This window comes from Cnephaeus nilssonii (genome assembly GCF_951640355.1).
Source record: "Cnephaeus nilssonii genome assembly, chromosome: 19".
In the NCBI taxonomy this organism is placed as follows: domain Eukaryota; kingdom Metazoa; phylum Chordata; class Mammalia; order Chiroptera; family Vespertilionidae; genus Cnephaeus; species Cnephaeus nilssonii.
Window position 1 is genome coordinate 20,829,957 of NC_137090.1, and position 25,985 is coordinate 20,855,941.

General features: G+C 36.2%; 1 protein-coding gene across 2 annotated transcripts in view; it reads left to right on the forward strand.

Moving 5' to 3' along the window:
• The window catches only part of GDPD1 (glycerophosphodiester phosphodiesterase domain containing 1), a 48,590-nt gene that overhangs the window by 2,778 nt on the left and 19,827 nt on the right, over nt 1-25,985 (forward strand). Inside the window, exons 2-10 of one of the 2 annotated variants that reach the window (XM_079797851.1) lie at nt 5,046-5,088; nt 11,901-12,036; nt 12,824-12,869; nt 16,930-17,048; nt 17,563-17,652; nt 19,754-19,887; nt 22,771-22,830; nt 23,881-23,932; nt 24,325-25,798. In XM_079797851.1, coding sequence (XP_079653977.1) covers nt 5,046-5,088; nt 11,901-12,036; nt 12,824-12,869; nt 16,930-17,048; nt 17,563-17,652; nt 19,754-19,887; nt 22,771-22,830; nt 23,881-23,932; nt 24,325-24,447 — 803 coding nt within the window. In that variant the 3' untranslated portion in view covers nt 24,448-25,798. The other variant, XM_079797852.1, reaches the window with a different exon arrangement.

The window sequence follows — 25,985 nt, forward strand, 5'->3', positions numbered from 1 at the left end:
ATATTATGTCTGCTATAAAAGCATTTTCCTGAGTCAGATGCTGGACCTACCACTAATTAGCCTTGGGAATAAGCCTGAGTTTTCCTTATCAATAAATGGAGAGCATTTGCCTTCCTTCTCTGAGTTGTTAGAGGACTAAGGACATAGAAAGCCCTTTGAAAATTTGTAAAATTGAAAATATAAGCATGGATATAGGGAATCCACATTTGCATTTTGCAATAGAACTTGGAGTTGATTATGAAGATTGAGATCACCCTATACTTATGTTTTCAAAGTTTTAATGAACACTTTTGCCTTTTTTAACATTGTCCTTGAAAGTGGCTGTCTTGGAAATTAAATGCTGTAGGCTTGCTTTGCTCTTACCTCTTTAAAGCATACATTGCATTGCATTATATTGTAATAGGATATATTAATACATCAACTTCCATTACTAGGCCAAGTTTTAGATTTTATTAATTTTGTCTCTAGCCTCTAGTACAGATACTAATATATAATTAAAATAATAGCTTAAAAATAATAGCTTATTGTCTGTTAATTATCTACTACATGTTAGATACGTTCCATGTGTTTCTTAAATTTATTTGACCAAGAGCATATTTTATAACTACAATGTATTGATGAAACATCAACAGAACCAAAGATATACCCTTTGGATTAAATGGAGAGCAAGCAGTATAATCAAGGGCCATTTTCTTAATTCCTTTATGAAATTATGGGTTTTGTTATTATTTTTCCAATTTTAAAAGTTACTCATGTTCATTATAGGAAACTTGGAAATATGGAAATGAGAAGAGAAAAAATAACTCCTAAACTTTACTATCTGGACATTTTGAAGTGTATCCTTTAAGTACATATTGTCCTGTATTTGGAATTATATGGTATATATATTTATTTCAGATAGAAATGGGATAACAGGGAAATAACATACTTTAATACTCTCTAATCTGTCTCTATGAGCCAATTGAATTAAGCAACAGGCTTAAAAAGAAAGTCTACTTACTAGGAATTAATGGTCAAAGTATTTTTTAAAATCAACTGATCAAATCTTTTTTTATTTAAAAAAAATTTTTTTTTTGAGAGAGATAGAAACATCAATAAAAAACATCAGCCCTAACCGGTTTGGCTCAGTGGATAGTCGGCCTGCGGACTCAAGGGTCCCAGGTTCGATTCAGGTCAAGGGCATGTACCTTGGTTGCGGGCACATACCCAGTAGGGAGTGTGCAGGAGGCAGCTGATCGATGTTTCTCTCGATGTTTCTAACTCTCTATCCTTCTCCCTTCCTCTCTGTAAAAAATCAATAAAATATATTTTTTTAAAAAGAAAAATCAATCAGCTGTTTCCTGCACGCCCCCTACTGGGGATCAAGCCTGCAACCTCGGCATGTACCCTGACCAGGAATCGAACCAGTGACCTGTTGGTGCATGAGTCAGTGACATTTAACCAGAGCCACACCAGCTGGACCAACTGATCAAATCTCAACCTTTCCTTCTAATTTTTCACCCTTGCAATTAAGCAAGAGTACTGTCACAGTCTGGGCATGTTGCCACAGATTGATTTAACAGGTGATAAGTTTGAGGGTAAAGATTGCTTTTGGGCCCTGGCCGACGTGGGTCAGTTTGTTGAGCATCATCCTATGCACTGAAAGGTCGCCAGTTCTATTCCTGGTCAGGGCACATACCCAGGTTGCTGGTTCGATGCCGGGTGGGTCGTGGTGCGTGTGGAAGGCAACCGATCGCTGTTTCTCTCTCCTCCTCTCCCTTCCTCTCTCTAAAATCATAAAATAAAATTTTAAAAATAAGGTGGAATGAAAGTATCTCCATTCCTTTAAAAAAAGGAATTTCATGAGAGAAGTGCTAACAACAAATAATTCTTTGGAGAGGAGTGACATACTCTTAATTTAGTTACTCTCTAGGCTTTCCCCATATGAATCTAATAAGTAATTTGTCCCTTGCACCAGAAGGTCTCTGGTTTGATCCCCAGTCAAGGCACATACAAGTATCAACCAATGAATGCATAAATAAGTGGAACAGCTAATTGATCTCGCTCTCCCTTCTTCTTTCTCTAAAATCAAGAAATAAGAAAAGCTAGCAGTTTCACTTAATATCTTTGATGTATTAGTAAAAATTATTAATGTTATTAAATTTCAACCTTCAACTATACATATTCTGTGTGACATAATTAGAGGTATTCACTTTTGCTGCATACCAAAGTATGATGATGGTTGTCTTGAGAAAAAGCACTTGTGCAGTCATTTGACTTGCGAGCTGAATTTACCTTTTTTCCCCACAGAACACCGTTTTTACTTAAAAACACTGACAACTGGTTATGGATACTTGAATATTCAGCAGATATGTTCTTGAAAATTAATCAAGTGTATCTCTCGTTAGCAAAAAAAATAACCTAGCTGCCTTCTATGAAGGTAGTGCCAATGATTAAATTTGAACTTGTAAGCAAAAATTAGAATTTTGAAAACTTGCATCCGCCACTGTGAGCTTGATAGCTTTCCAATTCTCAAAGATTCTCCTAATGAGATCAGATGTTAACAAATGAGATTTAAAAATATATATTATATATAATGATATGTGTCAGCATTTAGAAGATAAGCAGAATTCAGTGAATCAGTATTTTCCAAAAGATTACTGGATGATATCATAAAGCCATGAATGGGTGAAAGATCCATTCAAAGTTCATAGTGGACCAGTGGGTTTTTATGTAATAGAGTATGAAGAGGACATTTATGTGGTTCAGATTCCACATTGCAACTGACTTATAAAACTCCCTTGTTGAATTCAGGTACATGTTAAGTAGATATAAGAATCTAGCTGCCTTCTATTAAGCCAGACATTAAAGAGATTTGCAAAAATGTAAAACAGTACTACTCTTCTCATTAAATTTTTTTGGAAGATAGTTATTTTTCATAAAATATATGTTAGCATGAAATGCGTTAACTCTTATTTTCAAATAAATAAATTAAATTTTAAGGAGTCGATTTCTGAAGTTCTTTGAGGTAGTCAGTAAAAGAGTTCTGAGACCAAAATGTCTGGGAACTGCCAGTTGAATGAGCTCTTGTCTGTAATAAGAATCATTGTAGTCTGAATCAACAAGAAAGTACTTTCACGGAGGAGTTGCAAAGTGAATTCATTCTGGAATTAATGTTAAGAAACATTGGGAGGCAGTGGTGAAGAGGAAGTCCCAGGCATGTGGCATGAGCTTAAGACTTTGATTCTTCCCTCTATTTTAAAAGTAGTGCATATTCATTGTAGAGTGTTTGTAAAGTATAGAAGAATGCATATTAGAAAAGAAATCATTTGTATTCTGACCAAATTGATAACTGTTATTAATTTTCTTTGTTAAATTAAACTACTCACTGCTTATTGTGCCAAAAAGCAAGGACATTAACAGGACACGGCAGTCAGCTTGAAGGAGCCAGTGATGTTGACTTTGGTCATTTGGTTAAAGTGGTTTCTGAGAGACTTTTCCACTGGGAAGTTACTCCTTTATTCTTTTTTTAAAAAAATATATTTTATTGATTTTTTACAGAGAGGAAGGGAGAGGGATAGAGAGCTAGAAACATCAATGAGAGAGAATCATCGACCAGCTGCCTCCTGCACAACCCCCACCGGGGATGTGCCCGCAACCAATGTACATGCCCTTGACCGGAATCGAACCCGGGACCTTTCAGTCCACAGACCGACGCTCTATCCACTGAGCCAAACCGGTTTCGGCTCCTTTATTCTTTGTAATAGCGTTTTTGTAGGGAGGTACTTTGAAACTACATAAATAAGCATTCCTCATCAAACTTTCCATTTATTAAAATAGACTGAGAATTTCCTATTTTATCCAGTAGTTTAAAATTTGTTACTATCATTTGTTTGATGCTAACGATGTTTCAGGTTTGGCTGGTGAAAATGCCTTCTAATTGGCTTCAGAATTCTTTCAACTTCCTTGGGGTTTTTTTTGAGACAACAAGCAGTCACTAGTTTACTTAACAATAACCATTTTAGCACTCTAGTATTTTTTTGTAATTTTAGAGTGCTTTGTTCTTGAAATATTGGTTATCTGAGTATAACATATTTCCATAGTTTTTGATTAAAACAGACACCAGTTGGATGTTTTAAAGTCATTTAACCTCAAAACAGCACTTTCTAAAAAAAAAAAAAAAAAAGCACTTTCTTTCAATAAAAACTATAATCTCCATATTTACTTCATCTGTTTTCTATTATGCAACAACTCTAGTAACCATTATCCTCATTCTTATAGGTAAGAAAGCTCAGTCTGACAGAGAGATTAGGTAACTTTCCCAAGGTGACACAAACATCAAATAGATTTTAGAACAAAGATCAGAACTCCAGAGTCCCAGTCTCAACTACTATAGTATCCTGCTTTCAGCCAAGGTGATTAAAGTACAGTCACTTGTCTTAAGTAATTCATGGGAAAGGAAGGAGAGAGATAGGTAATAACTTATGCTATAATATGATAAATGCATGGTAGGTGCATAAGGGACTGTGTAAATACAGAAGAGAGATGTTTTAACTCTGCTTGGGGAGGTGTATAGGTACCAAGTCCTCTTCTGTCTTTCCTCGCAGATATGACAGTTTACAAATCATGTTTATTTTTATTTTTTTATATATATATTTTTATTGATTTTAGAGAGGAAGGGAGAGGGAGAGAGAAAAAAACATCAACAATGAGAGAGAATCATTGATCAGCTGCCTCCTGCATGTCCCCTACTGGGGATTGAGCCCGCAACCCAGGCATGTGCCCTTGACGGGAATCGAACCTGCGATCCTTCAGTCCACAGGCTGATGCTCTATCCACTGAGCCAAACCAGCTAGGGCTACAAATCATGTTTAGATGCTCTCACACTTCTGTGTTGTTGTGTCTGTGTTTTGATCTTCAATTCTTCCTGGTACAGCTAAAAAATAAAGATACCATTATACTCTTTAGAACATTTGTAAAGATGTATCTTATTAAAATGAATTTATAGAAAAATAAAATGTTCAGAGTATACAAGTAAATGAAGTTTACATTTAATGTTTTTACAGGTGCTGGAGAAAATTTGGAGAATACAATGGCAGCATTTCAGCAGTAAGTATATAAAAGATTTACAGTTTATCTTTAAAGTGATTATGATTCACAAAATGAAGATAGTATACATGTCGCATCCACTTGTGAATAATATAGTTGTTTCTATATTATTAAAATTGCTTTTTTATGCGGTTAGTCTCCAGTGTTACAAATAGTGTGTCGGGCTTCTGCATAACTGAAGAAACTACATCAGAGTTTGGGTAATCAAAAGATACTATAGTTCCAAAGTTGAAAGAAGACATTTATAACAAGGAACATACTGTGTGTAATGCTAATTAGTCTTGGAGAGAAAGAGAAAAGTAGAAAATGAAACAACTGTTACACTGGCTGCTGTTTATGAATAGGATTATGTGTCAACCCAGTAATTCTCGTACAGACCTGAACCCATAATCTAATCTAAAACAGGGAATGTGAGAAGTTAAACCCCGTGAAAGACGTTATCTATCCATATTGATTTTTTCTTATGAAATTTTAAAACCATTTTTATGTATATAAAGACAGCTAAGAAATCAGGAAAACTTGGCTTATGTTTTGGTCCTGCTTGTCATCATTCAAAGACATTTTAGAGATTATTTTTCCTGTTACCAGGTCCAAAGGTATGCTTTTTCACATTTTATTTTCATCTAAATCCTATCCCCCTGAATTTGTCATGGCTTACTTTTCCTGTTCTATAATATGATGCCTTTTAACTATAATCTCAAGAGTCTCTTATAGCTTTAAAGTGCAAACTGTTTCCTTCTGTCATAGACTGTAAAACAGAATAATTTAAAATTTTTTTTCTACTGAGATTATATTTCTAGCTAGCTATAGCTAAATATGTGTATAATTTCATGTGTACAGTTTCCACTGAGATACACCCCACACACATATTTAGATACACACTTTGTAAAGCATATATATATATATATATATATATATATATATATATATATATATATATATATTATGACATGTAGGTGAAGATGAGAAGATAGATATTAGAGGAATTATACACTGAGTGGCCAGATGATTATGATCGCTGAACACATAATAATCTGGCCACTTAGTGTATATGTATACATATATTAGAGGCCTGGTGCATGAATTCGTGCAGGGGTGGGGTCCAGCCAGCCTGGCCAGGGGGAGGGGACATGGGTGGTTAGCTGGCTTGCCTGCTGGTCAAACTCCTGGTCGAGGGGACAATTTGCATATTAGCCTTTTATTATATAGGATATACACTGAGTGGCCAGATTATTATGCGTTCAGAGATCATAATAATCTGGCCACTCAGTGTAAATGGTGTTAGAAGCCAGGTTAAGATTAACCAGAAAATTGAAAAGATACCAGGACTAGAAGAGCTATAATTTGGCAGAGAGGAAGAATGTGAAATGTTTGAGATTAAGATGTGAGGATATGTAGACCATATATGTCTAGGAAATTGTAAGGACCTTAAGACTGTATTGTAGTGGGGCTAAAGAAATAATTAGGACTGACAGAGAAATAAATGCATCTCACAATTTATAAAAAGTTCTTCAGTAATTTCTTGGGAGCAAGCCTCTTTCCTCATTGCTCTCTCAATCTCTAACATAAAATGTATGTTACCATGAAATGGGTTTACTCTTATTTTCAAATAATAAATTAAAATTTTTGGACGTCAGTTTCTGAAGCTCTTTGAGGTAGTCAATAAAAGAGTCCTGAGACCAAAATGGCTGGGAACTGCCAATTGAATGAGCTCTTGTCTGTAATAAGAATCATTGTAGTCTGAATCAACAAGAAAGTACTTTCACGGAGGAGTTGCAAAGTGAATTCATTCTGGAATTAATGTTAAGAAACATTGGGAGGCAGTGGTGAAGAGGAAGTCCCAGGCATGTGGCATGAGCTTAAGACTTTGATTCTTCCCTCTATTTTAAAAGTAGTGCATATTCATTGTAGAGTGTTTGTAAAGTATAGAAGAATGCATATTAGAAAAGAAATCATTTGTATTCTGACCAAATTGATAACTGTTATTAATTTTCTTTGTTAAATTAAACTACTCACTGCTTATTGTGCCAAAAAGCAAGGACATTATCAGGACACAGCAGTCAGCTTGAAGGAGCCAGTGATGTTGACTTTGGTCATTTGGTTAAAGTGGTTTCTGAGAGACTTTTCCACTGGGAAGTTACTCCTTTATTCCTTGTAATAGCGTTTTTGTAGGGAGGTACTTTGAAACTACATAAATAAGCATTCCTCATCAAACTTTCCCTAACACCTAGCTCTGGTGCTAACAGGCTCTTACTAGTTGCTTACTGAATGAGATGCAGAACGGGGTACTCAAGAACAAAGCAGAATATTAGCAGAAGACAGGATGAAGAAGATAGAACCCCATCCATAATAAACATAGAACCAAAGACTAAGGAATTACACTGTACACACACACACACACACACACAGTCACTAAGCCCTTGAGTAGGTAAAATCTGGTTCTTAAGAGCTAATAAAACTAGGTTATTAAACTAGGCCGTCTTTGTAAATACCCACAGGACAATTTGATCCGTATGGTATTAACATGAATGGTGAGAGAAAGAAACAAATTGTATTAGCAATAGCTGGAAGTATAAGTTGGCAGACAGTCAAAGTAATTAATCAGCGGCCTGATTCTTACATTTTTTAGACTATCTAGTTAATATAATACCAATTATCTCATCAATGAAATAGGAATGATAATACAACCTCAATATTGTGAGGAGTTAATGAAATTCAAATAAATTCCTTAACAAAATTTCTGTTGTAAATTGTATGCATAGCTTCTGTGGAGTTTCAAGTAATTTCACATCTTCTTTTATAGCTAGAGTTTTAATTTCTTTTTCTAGAAAGTTGAAGCCTAGCTTCCCTAACTTTTTTCAGTGTTTGTCATCAACTTGTCAGAAATTTAGCTACAAAATAACTGGTGTTTCAATTGATGTAGATGCATACTATTGTTATTTATGGAAATTTCTGAAGGCCATAGTGATTAAAAAAAATTTTCTTGCTATGTTCTAGCTATTTGTATATCAAATTGGGATAATTTATTAGGATAACTTATTAAGTATACTTGCTATTGCTCTAAATTTTTATTTATTATCTTGTTATTAAGAGATAAGCATACACCCGGCCAGTGTGGCTCAGTGGTTGAGCATCAAGCCATGCACCAAGAGGTCACTGGTTTGATTCCTGGTCAGGGTACATGCCCAGTTTGCCAGGCTCCATCCCCAGCAGTGGGGCATGCAGGAAGTAGCTGATTGATGTTTCTCTTTCTACCTCTCCCTTCCTCTCTAAATATTATATGACAACAATATTTAAGGAAATTTAAAAATACAGAAAAATAATCTACCAACCTAAAAGCTGTTTTTGTTTATTGTGTCTTTTTGGATTTCACTTTTACACATTTGTGGCTCTAACAAAGATATAGTTGGCAAACAAATATTCTCTTTTAAAGTTGAGAATTTAATGCTCAGGAGAAAAAAATTCCTTTCAAAATATTATTGCTCATTGACAATGTACCTGGTCACCCAAGAGCTCTGGTGGAGATGTACACTGAGTTTCATGTTTTCTTTTTTTTAGATATATTTTTATTGATTTCAGAGATGAAGGGAGGGAGAGAGAGAGAAAGAAAGAGAGAGAATATCATTGATTGGCTGCCTCCTGCACGTCATCTACTGGGGATCAAGCCCGAAACCCCAGCATGTGCACTGTCCTCCTGGTTCATAGGTCAAAGCTCAACCACTGAGCCACGCTGGCCAGACCTGAGTTTAATGTTTTCATTCCTGCTAGCACAACATCCATTCTGCAGCTCATGGATCAAGGAGTAATTTCAACTTTCAAGTCTTATTATTTAAGAAATATATTTTGTAAGGATATAGCTGCTTTAGTGATTTTTCTGATAGATTTGGGCAAAGTAAATTGAAAACCTTATGGAAAAGATTCACCATTCTAGATGCTAAGAACATTTATGATACATGGGAAGAGGTCAGAATATCAACATTAATAAGAGTTTGGAAGAAGTTGATCCTAACCCTTGTGGATGACTTTGAGAGCTTCAAGACTTCAGTGGAGGAAGTAACTGCAGATGTGTGGAAATAGCAAAGGAACTAGAATTAGAATTGGAGCTTGAAGTCATTACTGAATTGCTGCAATCTCATGATAAAACTTTAATGTATAAGGAGTTGCTTCTAATAGGTGAGCAAAGAAAGTAGTTTCTTGGGATGGAATCTAATAAAGTCTAAAGTGAAAAAAAAGGGAGAAAAATTAGCTCTGGCCAGTGTGGCTCAGTGGTAGAGCATTGACTTATGCCAGTGTTCGGCAAACTGGGGCTCGCGAGCCACATGTGGCTCTTTGGCCCCTTGAGTGTGGCTCTTCCACAAAATACCACGGCCTGGGCGAGTCTATTTTGAAGAAGTGGCATTAGAAGAAGTTTAAGTTTAAAAAATTTGGTTCTCAAAAGAAATTTCAGTCGTTGTACTGTTGATATTTGGCTCTGTTGACTAATGAGTTTGCCGACCACTGGCCTATGCAGTCAAGGGTCATGGGTTCGATTCCTGGTCAAGGACACATACCTGGGTTGCAGGTTTGTTCCCACTCCAGTAGTCTGGGCACATGCAGGAGGCAACCAATTGATGTATCTGTCTCACACAGATGTTTCTCTCTCTCCCTCTCTCCCTGCCCTACTCTTCCTCCTCCTCCACCTCCCCCCTCCCTTCCACTCTCTCTAAAATTCTATGGAAAAAATATCCTTGGGTGAGCATTAACAAAAATAAAAAATGGATAAAGAGGAGAAAATGTAAAATAGTGTGGATGTGAGATTATGGTTAAATTTTTTATCTTAATGTTTTCAAATGTTCCTTATAATAGTGTTCAGATATGCATAAAGTCTAATGTGAGGTGGAGTCTATTCCTGGAGAAGATGCTGACAAAATAGTTGAAATAACAAAGGATTTAGAATCTCTACTAATAAAAGGGTAATATGCTAATTAGACCCGGTTGACCGGCCATCTTCCAGACGTCCGACTTCCTTCCAAACAAAGCCATGGTGGTGGGGGCCAAGGCAGAGGCAGTTGAGGATGAGATCAGGCTGGCAAGGGATGGCAGTTGGGGGGCGAGATAAGGCCGGCAGGGAAGGGCAGTTGGGGGCGACAGGGCCAGCAGGGGAGGGCAGTTGGGGGCGAGATCAGGCCGGCAGGGAAGGGCAGTTGGGGGCGACAGGGCCAGCAGGGGAGGGCAGTTGTAGGAGAGATCAGGCCGGCAAGGGAGGGCAGTTGGGGGTGATCAGATCAGTTAGGGGCGATCAGGCAGGCAGGGGGGCAAGGTAGGGGCGATGAGGCTGGCAGAGGAGCAAGGTAGGGCGATCAGGACGGCAGGCAGAGGGTTAGGGGCAATCAGGCAGGCAGGCCCGTGAGTGGTTAGGAGCCAGTCATCCCGGATTGCCAGAGGGATGGTTTAAAACCGGCAGTCAGACATCCCCTGAAGGGTCCCAGATTGGAGAGGGTGCAGGCCGGGCTGAGGAACCCCCCCTCTGTGCATGAATTCGTGCACGGGGCCTCTAGTATTACATAAACTTAGTTGATAAAGCAGTGGCAGGGTTTGAGAGGATTGACTGGATAAAATGCTATCAAACAGTATCACATGCTACAGAGGAATCGTGAAAGGAAGAGTCAACCGATGTAGCAAACCTCATTGTTGTCTTATTTTAAGAAATTGCCACAGCCACTCGTCTTCAGCCACCTCCACCCTGATCACTCAGCAGCCATCAACATCGAGGCAAGACCCTTCAGCACCAGAGATTATGACTCACTGAAGGCTCAGATGATGGTTAGCGTCTTTAAAAGTATTTTTTAATTAAGGCATCTACATTGTTTTTTAGACATAATGCTTTGCAAACGTCTTTTAAGTGGATGCCTTGGCAATCAAAGCTTAAGTCAGTCACTTGCATTACAAGAAAAAAATGTCAGGGCTTACACTACACTACACTGTAGCTTTGTAATAAGTTTTGAAGTCATGAGGTGTGAGTCTCCCAACTTTGTTCTTCTTTTTCAAGATTGTTTTGACTCTTTGGGGTTCCTTGAGGTTGCATATCAATTTTAGGGTGGGTTTTTCTGTTTTTGCCAAAAATATCATTGGGATTTTGATGGGAATTACATTGACTCTGTAGATCAGTGTAGTATTTGCATTTAACAATGTTAAGTATATTCTAATTCTTGAACGTGGGATGTCTTTCCATTATGTATTTCTTCTTTAATTTTTTTCAACAGTGTTTTGTAGCTTTCTTTGTATAAGCCTTTCACCTCCTTGGTTAAGTTAATTTCTAAGTTTTTTATTCTTTTTATGCTATTGTCAGAAGAATTGTTTTATGATTCCCTTTCCAATTTGGACCCCCGCCCCTCTTTTTTTCTCCTTGCTTAATTGCCCTGGCTAGAATTTCTAATCCTATGTTGAATTAAAGTGTCAAACGCTGGCATCCTTTTCTTGTTTTTCACTCCTTTCATTTTATAGATGTGGAAATGTCGGCCCAGAGGGGGCATTTACTTACCCAGTGTTATACAGCAAGTTTGTAGCAAAGCAGGAACTGATACCTAGATCTCTTAACTTCTGGCCCAGTGTTCTTTCCATTCTATTGGGTTGACAGAAGCTAGGATAGCTAGTTATGGAAAGACAACATACTTCTCTTCTTCTGAGTTCCTTTAGAATATTTTCATATCAGTAAATCATAATAGATGACAGTGTTGAGAAATTTTAATATTATGGATTTTTAATTTTTTGCTGTTTGATTTATAATTCCAAATTTAACTTTCAGAATGTCTTTATTCTTTGTATTTCTTCAGTGCAGTTACCATTGGAACTGATATGCTGGAATTGGACTGTCATATCACAAAAGATGAGCAAGTTGTTGTGTCACATGATGAGAATCTGAAGAGATCAACTGGGGTCAATGTAAACATCTCAGATCTCAAATACTGTGTAAGTGTAAAAATGCATGATAAACTGATATCTAGTAGATCTTGGGCCTGTAACATTTTTAAAAACAGTGAATGCCAGATAACTAATAAAATAATGAAAAATAAATGACAGTGGTTAAATAATGAATGTCAAAGGAAATTTTAAAAAACTATTCTGAGTTTCAATAAAGATTTACTCACTATATACATATATAGAGTCTTATTTTTGTAGTAATTTAACAAAATTACCAAAGTCCTCAAATGTAAAACTATTAGAGTTCAATTCCTTGAAGTGTTCTTTAATTTATCTTATTTGGATTAAATATATAAATTAGTTTTACTCTTACAGTATGGGAAAGAACCCTTTAAAAATCTGGTTTTAGTAGTAAATCCTGATAAATAGAAGGAAAAATGCTGTTTTACCACCTGAAGAAAACTTATGTTAATAGGACACTATCTTATTGAATATCCTGTATGTTTTTTATATAGTTGTGATCCTGCTGTTTTTTTTATATATTATATTTTTTAATATTTTGACATGATACACATTTTCTGAACTTTTTGTTTTTAATGCACTTTAGTTTTTAGAACAGTTATAGGTTTACAGCAAAATTGAGCAAGAAAGTATAGAGAATTCTCACATAATTATATGATTAAATTGCTTTTGGAGATGTTCTGCTACAGGGTGCCTTACATATGTAGTGTTTTGTTCTTTTATTTTTTGAAGAAGCAAATATTTATGTCTTAATATAAGACATTAAAATACTGATTTTTTGAGAGCTAACTCTTTTCAATAATATCTTTTAAAGGAACTCCCACCTTACCTTGGCAAACTGGATGTCACATTTCAAAGAGGTAATATTTCCCATTTGCAACTTAAACATTAACATTAAAGTGTATTCATTTATGTTGAGAATTAGATATATAGGCGTGTTCTCTTGTCATAGTAAGTTCCAGCTAAAAGTACTGCCCTCAAAACATTCTCTCAGGCCTAATCTGAAATCTTGACCCTGAAAAGATGAAGTCCAGAGATTTAATTAGCTCATTCTACTAAAATTATATACAGTTCATTTAAGCCAAATACTAATGACAAGAAACCCATATATTACAGGGACACTTTGTACCTCTAAAGCTTCTAGTTCAGGAATACTATAACTTATAGTAATCATAAGTCAAATAAATGAATAAATGAAAATAAATTAAGGGACCCCTTTCAGATCCTTACTAATTGTCTCACATTTGATTCTATGTCATTCAGGTGCTCCATATTTTAAATTTTAAATAAAATTCTGTTTCTCAAATAAATCATCCAGACCAGCCAGTGTGTTCAGTGATTGAACATCGATCTATGAACCAGGAGGTCATGGTTTAATTCCCAGTCAGGGCATATGCCTGGATTGCTGACTTGGTCCCTAGTGGGGGTTGTGCAGGAGGCAGCTGATCAGTGATTCTCTCTCATCATTGACTAGAGGCCTGGGGCATGAAAATTCATGCACTGGAGGGGGGGGGCGGGTCCCTCAGCCCGGCCTGCCCCCTCTCACAGTCCAGGAGCCCTCAGGGGCAGGAGGCGATCCAGTGATCAGGGGAAGGCGACGCCCCCATCACACCTCTGCTACTGCCACTGCCGGCAGCGCAAGCCTCAGCTGGCCCTGGTTACCTGAGCCTTGGGCGGCCCTGGGCGGCTGGTCAGCCGACATCCGAGGCTTGCCTATGCCTCTGGGCTGCTGGGGGGCTGAAGGTGGGTCTTGCCACACCGTGCACCTGCCGCTGCACCGACCCCCCCCACCACCACCACCTTGGCTGGGCTGAAAGGACTGTGGGACTCTGGTGGGGCTGAGGTGACTGGGTGCCGCCATCTTGTGGCTATGGGCACCACCATCTTTGTGACGGTCAATTTGCATATTCCCTCTTTATTAGATAGGATGTTTCTCTCTCCTTCTCCCTCTCTGAAATCAATAAAAATATAAATAAATAAATAAATAAATAAATAAATAAATAAAAACCATACTTTTCCTAGTCATCTTCACTTTTCAATTAGCAGCATAACAGTTTTCTTTCCTTTGAGGGAGCATATCTTACAAAGAAACCTGTTCCTTGGCCCCAATTTGTTAGTTATGTTAGAATGGAAAATACACCTTGAGATACAGGTTGCTGAGCAGGTATAGTCTCCCGCACTGGCACAGTTCAGCCTCGTGCTTTGAATGATTCAAATGTAACTCAGTAAAGCTATGAAATTCTATAGGTTATGGTCCATGGTATGGCTTGGATATACTTAACCCTTTGCACTCGCTTTTTTTTCTCGATTCCTTTATTCTAATGCTAACCGTGTCGAGTCACACTCGACATCCGAGTGCAAAAGGTTAAAACTTTGATTAAATGTCAAGGATCTATTGATACTAATTTTCAAAAAGAACTGTTAACTGCTCAGTGAGCTAGATTTAAAATTGGTCAGTAAAATTTCTCTTTGGGAAATTTTAGAAAGGCAAATAAAAATTAGAAAACTGTTTAAATTAGCTATCTCTGAGTGATATTTAGATCTGATGTTTGTTGGTTTTTGCCTTCCAGGTAAGTATCATTAAGCTGTGTTGGTTTGAGGAAATATCTTTCTCATTCTTGTAATTAATAGGATTATACTTGCCAAGCTTTTCTAATAGTTGTGTCGATTGTGAACTTGTGAAAGTTAAGAGAATTTCATGGGTGGAGAGTAGGGGCGGGCTAGAAGGGGTCAATTTGGGGCAAAAGGGGTCCTATGTAATACTTTCAACAATAAAGATTTAAAAAATAATAATAATAAAATATAATTTTTTAAGTAAAAGAAAATTTCAGAAGTGAAGTTTTTCCTGTTTTTCCCTTTGTAGAGCAAAGCCAAAGCCTCATAAAAATGAAAAGATCATTTGAGAAAAAAAAATGTTTTAATTTTTTCTGGTTTTTATACCTCCCTCATAAAGTCATAAAACTTTTGAATGTGAAGAGACCTTTGAGACTCTCTCTTCCTGTTATAGATAAAGAAAGAGGCCTAAAGATGTAAATTAAGGTCATACAGTCAGTAAATGACAAAGCTGGGACTTAATCTAGGTTTTCTCCTCACCAGGCCAGTATTTAGCTACACCATATTGCTTGTCCATCTGGAGAAAATAAACCTCAGGAAATACAAAGAAATATAAAAGATGATTGAAATCCTCTTTTAATTTTTTCATGACTCAATTTTCTTTGAATTGAGTTGCACTCAACACATTACTAAAGTAGCGTGTATTGCCTAAACATATTCTCAACATCTGAAAAATTCAATGATGATAACAGAGCAGAACTTTAGAAACAATCTCAGTAACCAGTGATAGGCTATAGAGAAGAAAAAAACTTTTTCTTTCTACCTTTCTAGATTCTCAGCTGAGACTCTGTAACAAAAGAGAGATTAATACGAGAAAAACAAGCAGAAGTGTATTCATATTTTTGTCTCATGGGAGAGACTCAGAGATGGCTAGAACCTGAGTTTATATAGCATTTTAACAAAACAATAATATATTTTTAGAGAAGTGACAAGACAAAGGAAAAGGACTTTGAATTTTTAGGGTGGCTAATTGTGGGAATGAACATATGTGGGACAATAATGGAAGATAAATGCTAGTCAGTTTGTTATATAGAGTCCTCTGGTGCTGATAAGGGTCTATAGTTGTGGATGATTAACTTTTGTACAAATGTAAGTCTTCTTTTAAAGCAAAAAGGGGAGGGGCGGAGAGCCCTTCTTGTATCTGCTTCTCCTCCATTGCCTTCAGTTAGAAATAATCCTTATACCAAAGCGGCATATTTTGGAGTGGCAGACACTGCTACCTTTCAAGGGAAATGGTTAAACGAAAGTAATTAAATTGATATATGGCTACTCAGTGGAATATTTTTAAAACTTTAAAATAATAATTGTAGTCCTGGTTGGTGTGGGTCGGGGATTAGAGCATTGTCCCGCACACTGAAGGGTCGTGGGTTCGATTCCCGGTCAAAGGCATGTTACCTGGGTTCCAGGTTCCTCCCCTGTCCCAGTGTGGGCACATGTGGGAGGCAACCAATCAATGCGTCTGTGTCTCTCACATCAATGTTTCTCTTCCCCCCAAACCCCCTCCCGCCCCCCACCTCCACTCTCTAAAAAATAATAATAATAATGGAAAAATACCCTCAGGTGAAGATTAACCAAAAATAATAATAATTGTAGAATTAGATCGGTGGATTATGTCAATGTCAGTATCATGGTTATGATAATGTATTACAGTTTTGCAGGGTCACCATTGGGGAACTTTGGTAAAGGGTGCACAGATATCTATTATCTCTTACAACTTCATGTAAATCCAGTTATCTCAAAAAGTTTAATGAGCCCTAGCTGGTTTGGCTCAGTGGATAGAGTGTCAACCTGCAGACTGAAGGGTCCCGGATTCAATTCTGGTCAAGGACACATGCTCAGGTTGCAGGTTCCATCCCTAGTTGGGGAGGGGGGTGGTGCAGGAGGCAGCCTATCAATGATTCTCTCTCATCATTGATGTTTCTATCTCTCTCTCCCCCTCCCTTCCTCTCTGAAATCAATAAAAAAACATATTTTTTTAAAGTTTAATGAAAAAACTTAAAACATAATTATAAATATAGTGTATTGGCATACAATATTTATTTTTTACTTACATAAAAAGATCAGGTTAAATATGTAGGTATACTATAACTATTAAATTATGCATAGGGGGGGAAAAGAGTAGAGAAAGTATACCAAATGGTCACAATGGTTATATCTAAATTGTTGCATTTATATGATTTTTCTTCTTTTTTTTTTATGCTTTTCATCATTTTGTAAATGTCCTATTATGACTACTACTTTATCTCTTCTAATCATCAAAAAAATAAGTTATCTTTTAAAAATCATTTAAAAATCTTGCTTTCTCAGCATGCCAATGTGAAGGAAAAGATAACCGAATTCCATTATTGAAGGAAGTTTTTGAGGCCTTTCCTAACACTCCCATTAACATCGATATCAAAGTCAACAACAGTGTGCTGATTAAGAAGGTACTTAAGGCATTGCCTCCTCTGAATGTGTTGCATGCATCCACTTTCACAAATTAATAAGGCTAGAGTAGGTGGCTGCATAGACTGATAATGTGCAAGGAAATGTGATGCTCTGGGGCCAGTGTTGTTGTAAATAATGCCCTGGTAAAAGAGATCACTTTACTGTAGGAAAGCCTGTTTTCAGAGTTGTCATGTCTCAATCATGGATAAAAGTGAGCTCCTGTGAGCCAATAGTTCTGGCATTTGTATAATTAACTTCTAGTTTCACTTGTTTCATTTTTAGTTAGTGCATGTCAAATTATTAAGTAGTTGTATTCTATTAGATAAATGATATAATGGTAAAATGTAACTAATTTCTTGTATTTTATAAAATAATCTTAATTTATACATCAGTTCTTCCAAGATTTTGTACTATTCACTGGCAGATAGTCAGTTATAACCCATTTTTAAAATGAAATAATGTAAGTGGATTTACAGTAGGCACATGCATTAAAATATGAATTTTCACTTACAGGTTTCAGAGTTGGTGAAACAGTACAGACGAGAACACATAACAGTTTGGGGTAATGCCAATTATGAAATTGTAGGAAAGTGCTACAAAGAGGTAATTCTTTCAAAAATGATACAGAATGACCTTTGTTGTTATCATATATCTATAAATGGTAAGTTGTTATAGTAATAATTTTTTAATATGAAGACCAATGGTACTGGGTGAAAGCAACTAACCAGAGTTTGCTAATAATAGAGATAATGGATTTATAGGTAATGGATTTCTTAGAGATAATGGACCTTGCAATTAAAGTTCAAAATAATTGGACTGGTTTATAGGATTGTCACCATTTGGAGCAGCTAAGTTAAGGGTATATAGGACTCTATTATGTTTTTACAACCTCCTGTGAACCTATAATTATTTCAGAATAAAAAGTCCACTTTTGGCCCAGAATCACAGAACTTTTCTTTTGATTCATATTTTTTTTCTAGAAGCCTCTGGCTTTCTATCATTTTATTTATTTATTTAGGTAGGTAGGTACTTGGTTTTGTTTTGTTTTTAGTTTCCTGTCATTTTAGAACTTAAAAACTTCCAAGTTTCAACAGTAATTTTCTTTTGTTTGTTTTATTTTATTTTATATTTTCTTTCAACAGTAATTTTCAAACATCAAATAAGATTGTGTCAATAATGTTTGTCATTCATATTATGAAAATGCTGTATATAATTGTCATGCATCTTTTATAATTCTTTAAGTGTGATTTACAAGAATTTTACATTAGCCCTTTAATTCCCAGATGCTAGAAACTAAAAAAAAAAAAAAAGAAAGAAAGAAAGAAAGAAAGGAAGAGGGCTATACAACACTGGTGATGGGGAAACATGTGGCACTATTCTTACTTAATGGTTTTGGTTTTTGGTTTGTTTGTGTGTTTTTTTCAGAGAGGAAGGGAGAGAGAGATAGAAACATCAATGATGAGAGAAAAATTCATTGATCGGCTGCAACCCGGGCATGTGCCTGACCAGGAATTGAACCATGACCTCCTGGTTCATAGATCAGTGCTCAACCATTGAGCCATGCCAGCTGGATAATGCAGTGGTTCTTCACCTTGGCTGTATGTTGGAATTACCTGAACAGTTACAAAAACTACTGATGCCTGGGTCCCATCCCAGATTTTCTTACTTAAAAAACATGGGGGCCTGGTCGGCATGGCTCAGTGGTTGAGCGTCAACCTATGAATCAGGAGGTTATGGTTCAATTCGCAGTCAGGCCACATGTCCAGGTTGTGGGCTTGATCCCCAGTGTGAAACGTGCAGGAGGCAGCCGATCAGTGATTCTCTCTCATCATTGATGTTTCTATCTCTCCCTCTCCCTTCCTCTCTGAAATAAATAAAAATATATTAAAAAAAAATAAAACATGGGGTGTGGCCAGTTGTTATGCCAGTGGTATACCAATTCCCTCCCCACCTCCCCCATTAGCAGCCTTGCATGACTCTCCAGAAGTACCAGATACTGTTTTTAGTTCTCTGGTTCCAAAGTTGCATAAATTTTGAGTTTCAGCCCCTAACCCCATTTTTCCCATAAGTTCTGTTATTCTTAGGGTCTGAAATTGCAGAAATCAAGGTTTTTCAGGGACTTGTATATTAAGTTGCAGCTGACACACCTGTGTATATAAATAAGCTGAAAATACTACAAAGCAGCATGCGAACATAGGGGGAAAAGAGATCCTCAAACTTATTTACTTTTTTTTTTTTAGAAAATAAAGAGGTGGGTAATTTAGAGCTACTATTTAAAATAAATTACTTTTTAAAATGTTTTTCCCCCCCAACATATTACTTTTATACAAAAAACTCAAATGTAGCTCAGCCAGTATGCTCGGTGGTTAGAGCATTGGCCCATGCACCAAAGGGTCTCAGGTTCGATTCACAGTCAAGAGCACACACCTGGGTTGCAGGTTCCATCCCCGCCCTGGTCAGGGCACATGCAAGAGGCAACCAATTGATGCGTCTCTCTCACATGGATGTTTCACAGTCTCTCTATCTCTCTCTGTCTCTCTGTCTCTCTCCCTCCCTTCCACTCTCTAAAAAAATTAATGGGAAAAGTACCCTCTGGTGAGGATTGACCCAAAAAATAAAAGAGTCTTGGGAAATTTTGAGGATTGTGAAATAATCCTCTCTTTGAGCAGTTGCAAAGTAACATAATATTGTTTGTGTCTTTTAGAATTCAGATATTCCCATTCTCTTCAGTGTACAACGTGTTCTGCTCATTCTTGGCCTGTTCTTCACTGGTCTCTTGCCCTTTGTGCCGATTCGAGAACAGTTTTTTGAAGTCCCAATGCCTTCTATCATATTGAAGTAAGTGGTTACCTGTTTTCATCAATTATCAATTACAGGAGGACTAAGATAAAGCTCATTAATATCAATATTAATGATAAAGAATAGATTGCGCCGAAACCGGTTTGGCTCAGTGGATAGAGCGTCGGCCTGCAGACTCAAGGGTCCCAGGTTCGATTCCGGTCAGGGGCATGTGCCTTGGTTGCGGGCACATCCCCAGTGGGGAGTGTGCAGGAGGCAGCTGATCGATGTTTCTCTCTCATCGATGTTTCTAACTCTCTATCCCTCTCTCTTCCTCTCTGTAAAAAATCAATAAAATATATTAAAAAAAAAAAGAATAGATTGCTATAGTTATGTCCGTGTTTTATTAGCTGACCTATATTAACAGTGCTTTTTGCCCTAAGACATTCTCTAAAACGAATAATACTAGCAAAGGATTATAAGTATTTAATCTGGGCCCATTTCACGTAACAATGACTTTCTGTGCCTATGTATTCAGAAGTCAGATAAAAAGAATTGAGCTTAATTATTGAAGTTTAATAATTCTCTTATTCTAACATCTAGTAGCAATTGCCCTCCAACTTCCCTTCTTCCTACAACTATTCGAAGCTGAAACTCCATAAACTTGAAATTCACCACTAGTATTAATACATTTAGGAAGTAAAACAACCACTCCCACAACAACCCAAAAGAAACCTCTGGAGATAGGAGAAAGAAAAATGATAGAATTCATTTATATAAGATATTTCTCTGTATGCATAACTTCTCTACAGGGTACAAAGCCTAGCTTTTCACATACTAATTTACTACAAAGAAAAAAATATATAAAACAATTAGTGCCTGACAAATAATAAGCACTCAATAAATGATAGCTTTTATTGTTAAATTATCTTTATCATTATTATTAAAGACAGCTAGTTTCATCTCCTGCACCCTCAGAATGTGATTTCTAGCTATAAATTTATAATAATAACTGAATCATCACAAAGGAATTCAGAGTTCCTGGGAGATCATTTAAATGTGATTTCACGTGCATGAAAACTTTTTTCATTCTCCAAACAGAATTTTTTTAAAAACCAAGCTGAGCCGGGCTGGTATTGCTCAGTGGTTGAGCATCAGCCTCTGAACCAGGAGGTCGAGGTTCGATTCCCAGTCAGGGTACATGCCCAGTTGTGGACTCGATCCCCAGTGTGGGGCATGCAGGGGCTGCCAATCAATTATCTTCTCTCATCATTGATGTTTTCTCTCTCCCTTTCCCTTCCTCCCTGAAATCAATAAGAAATATTTATTAAAAAACAACAAGCTGAATATTAGTCATTAACCATTAGAGAATATTGGTAAGAAAAGGAATTTGGTCAGTACCCTTGTATTCAGCATCTATGTTTCATACCAGTTTGAGTTACTTAGTGATGAGCATTTTTATCTATTCCTAGTTATATTTATTAGCGGTCTTTGTGGCTATTTCTCAGATAAAGCAACAGAAACCACTTCTTGTTTACAAAGAAATAATTTCCATTGCTAAATTAAAATGATTCCATCCCTAGCCGGTTTGGCTCAGTGGATAGAGTGTTGGCCTGCAGACTCAAAGGTCCCAGGTTCAATTCCGGTCAAGGGCATGTACCTTGGTTGTGGGCACATCCCCAATGGGGGGTGTGCAGGAGGCAGCTGATTGGTGTTTCTCTCTCATTGATGTTTCTGGCTCTCTATCCTTCTCCCTTCCTCTCTGTAAAAAATCAATAAAATATATTTAAAAAAATAAAATGATTCCTAACCATTTATTCCTAGTGTACTTAGCTTTTCTCTGGCCTGGGACGAACTGTTGAGCTCTCTAGATTATCTCTATGTGTTCTTTTTAGAAGCTAATATAATTGAAACACAGACATGAAAAAACTTCATAGAATTAATCTTTTCTCTAAAGAGTGATTATGGATTAAGACATGGATAAGACATTATGTTGTATGCTTTAATGTTTTGGGGTTCTTTTATGGGAGACAATGGGAACTTCCTAAGACAACATAATAATTTGTGTTTAGTGAGGTAATTTAGTATTTGAGGTATTAAATCCCTGAGATTCCTGAAATAGCAACCAGGACTTTCCACCTTGGCTAGAGTTAGGGAAAAAAGGATTTTATTTAGAGAGCTTCTAAATAAAAACTGAATTCAGAGAGAAAGAACAAAATGAATTTAAGTGTGGGGACTCAAGATTATACTAAGAGTATAAATAGGTGGCTTTAGAAAGAAAACAAGAAATGAAGATCTGGGGAGATTGAGAATCACTATGTGCTGTTAAACTTAGAAAGAAACAGAAATCTTCATAGTAGAGAGGCTAATCAGAGATTTCCTATGGTCACAACCCAAAGTTAATAGCACAGGTAGTGGTGCTGCTCTGGGCATCAGTAAGACTGAAGAAGAAACAGCATAGGTCTAAAAGTCGTGTGCTCTTTCAATAGCAAAAATAATTAAAAAGTACAGGGCCTAGATCTTCAAATATTGAAAGGGAAAGAAAAAACACACATGCTTTTATAGGGATATTTTTGTCTCATTTTTACCCCAAATATCTTTTAATCCATAGTAAAGTTTGGTTGTGTGTTTTAAGTCTACTATATACTAAATCATAGCAGACAAAGCAAGAGAAAGTGGCTTCACCAAAATAAGAAGAGACATGAGCCCTAGGCACTCAGGGTCTCTAGAAAGATAACCTTTTTTAAACCTTTCAGTCATGGTTGCAAAAAGCCTGAAATCAGTGGAAAATAGAGAACCCAAATGGACTTTATTTTAATTTATGTTTGTCCTGTTAGGAATATTTTTTTAGTACATACTAAGTATAAGGCACTTTCTGTTTTTGAACTTGTTTTATTTTATCACACTGTGTTTCTAATTTATTCAAATTTTATTTTGTCTCAGGTTAAAAGAACCACACAAAATGTCCAAGAGTCAGAAGTTTCTCATCTGGCTTTCTGATATGTAAGAATTTTCATTTCTTGATATACAAGTTAGTGTTTTAACTATATCTGTTAAATACTATGCTCAAATTTAGTGTGATCGTTCGACATGTAATTTGTAACAAGGATGAGTTGAGTATCAACTATACAAATGAATGTGTATGAATCATTTAGAATTAGTTTAATTACTAGTCAGAAAGCCTTAGGAGGAATTTAGGGAGATAATCTCATTCAACTTGAACACAACCCATCCAAAGTTAAATTATTTACTTGGGGTTATCTAGCTAGTTGGTAGCATTCTAATAAACATAAACGGAATAGAAATTAGATGTAGCCCTAGCTGGTTTGGCTCAGTGGATAGAGCATCAGCCTGCAGACTGAAGGGTCTCAGGTTCAATTCTGGTCAAGGGAAAAATGCCGGGGTTGTGGGCTTGATCTCCAGTAGGGGACATGCAGGAGGCAGCAAATCAATGATTGTCTCTCATCATTGATGTTTCTCTCTCTCTTCCCCTCTCCCTTCCTCTCTGAAATCAATATAGATATATTTTTAAAAAGAAAGAAATTAGATGTAAAGCTGTTCAGTACAATAGTTCTCATCTTGCTCAAGTGATTTGTATTCTAAAAGTTCACTTTTAATTGGTTATTTGGAGCTTCAAAAAAAGTTTTTTTCTCTATATATAGGTAGTGTAATTCATGGACATTAGGTTTCTAAGAGAGCTCACAAAAGACTAATCCATTCTGTAAATGAATTATGATGTTATAGAACTTGACCCAAGTTTGCCGTCTTATTTTAACTTGCAAACTTAAGAACAGACTCCAGTGAGCTGCTCCAATAAGAATGGGTCTCTTGAGGATCTAGTGGCAGCAAGGAGTAGAAAGTCGGTTCTGGTTGTTCACCAGCCAGCAGTGAAAAGAGATCCAGCAGTTAAGATATGAATGCATCCATAGCAGCGGTTATTATTTGAGGCCATTGCTTAAAACTCTAAATTAGGACTAAGTTAGGACTAAGGACTAATTTTAGTCCTTCCTAAGGCTAAGAATTACCTAAATCTGTTCGGCTTTTCTCTTCTAGTTTATTAATGAGAAAAGCTTTGTTTGACCACCTTACTGCCCGAGGCATTCAGGTAAGTTTCTGGAATGATGTATTTTTGGAAACAGACTAGTTTACTAGTTTAACACAAGTATAAGGAGCAGGAACTTTTAACTGACTTAATTTAGTCCCAACTCTGATGATGATGCTTGACTGGTTGACATATGAAGATCTTAAGTTCTGCCTTACAGTGAACAAGAAAGCATTGGCATTTCAGTAACTACAAGTCCACTTATATAGAGGTAAGAGTAGCTAAAGACAGAGGGGTAGGTCAGTGCATATTTAATGAGCAAAGTGGAATTTTTTTAAAGAGTTCAATTATTTCTTAAAATTGCAGATAAATGCTATTATAAAAATAATTTTCTTTTTAAAATAATTTTCTATGTTAACATTTGTTCTCATACTTCTCATGCTTCTAATTTTCAGGTATATATTTGGGTATTAAATGAAGAACAAGAATACAAAAGAGCTTTTGATTTGGGAGCAACTGGGGTGATGACAGATTATCCAACAAAGCTTAAGAATTTTTTACACAGTTTTTCAGCATAGAAAAGGAAGTGTTCAGAAGCATTCAAAGAAACCATGAAAAGACCTAAGGGGGGAAAAAATTTCATAATCATTTTCCTAAGCCATTTTCAGAATGGTAAAAGGTTTAATCAGTTAAGTTTTTATTACCTCATTTTTAAGCTGCCTGAGAATGTAGAAACTCTATATTGTATATTTATTTTAAACAATATTGCATATTTTGCATTTGTAAATAGTTTATTTAGAAAGATTATTGATCAAGATTTCTGTATATGATTATATTATAAGTAATTCTGAAATCAAAAGACTATTGGATAATTTGATAATTTCACTGGAATAAGGCCAGCTCATTAGTAAAACAAAACTATTAAAGGCCACTATAGCTATTTTGAGTTGTCTTGTTATTTCTAGCTACATCTTAGTTGGTGGGGGAAAAATACAGTGGAAGGAGAGCTTGGAAATCATTGATGTGGTTACCTGACAAGTTGTACATGAAGGCAGACTCAAAAAATTAACTGGAAGTTTATTACTTGATCAGAAATAAAATCTGTAGACTGAATTAGATTTCATAGTTGCTGTTGTTAATGGGGACATTCTATTTGAAATCCTCTTCAGGTGTGTAACATGTCCTTTTTCTTTTTTGGGGGGTTAAATATTAAAACTAGACTTATCAATTGTAAATTAAGACAAGATCCAAATAGTCATATTTTTATGTTTTCTGTAAAGAAATTTAAATTTTCCATTTTGGGCAATGACTAAGTGTTTGGGCCTACATCTAGATTTTAAGTAACATCTTGAGTCCTAATCACATGAAACTGATGAAAGTGCATATCATTTGTTAATACTTGTAGTATAAACTACCTGTTCCTGATCTTTAAGAATGTATTCTTCTGAGTATTAATGTGGAAATGAAATTTTCCAAAGCACTAGCCATCTCTGCTTTTCTGATGTGACCTCATGTAAATCTGTTTCTGATTTTATTGACTAATTTTCATGATCTCTTTGGGAGATGAATGTAATCTGGATTAATAAGTATTTTTTACCTAGATCACATCTCTCACTTAGAGTCTGCCAGTTTACAGCTAAGAAGGATGACCAGACTCCCACTTATCTCTGGATGATATAAGTAACATTTGCCTTTTTTGTTTATACCGAAATAAAGTTTTCCAAGAACAAAATAAGGGTCCTTCATTATTTGTTTTTATAGTTGTAAATTCACATATACTTTGTAGATTTTTCTTTTTGCAGAATTTGATGAGGTGATGAATTGATGAGTTAAATGCACCTGAGATTTCTCTCTAGAGTAAAGAAAATGTGGAAACACTTTTATGGTAAAGAAGTTGCTTCTTGGCATGTGAACAAATAACTTGGGCAGGTAATCCATTATATCAGTCATTTTCACAATAATTTGTTATTATAGTTGCTAGGGATCATATTTGATATAATTCTTTTTGTTATTTCTTTTTACCAAATTTTGCTTTGTTATGATTCAGAGCAGTTCATGTTGTAGGGCCAGCATATATTTTGTCTCCATCCAAGTACTAACCAGGCCTGACCCTGCT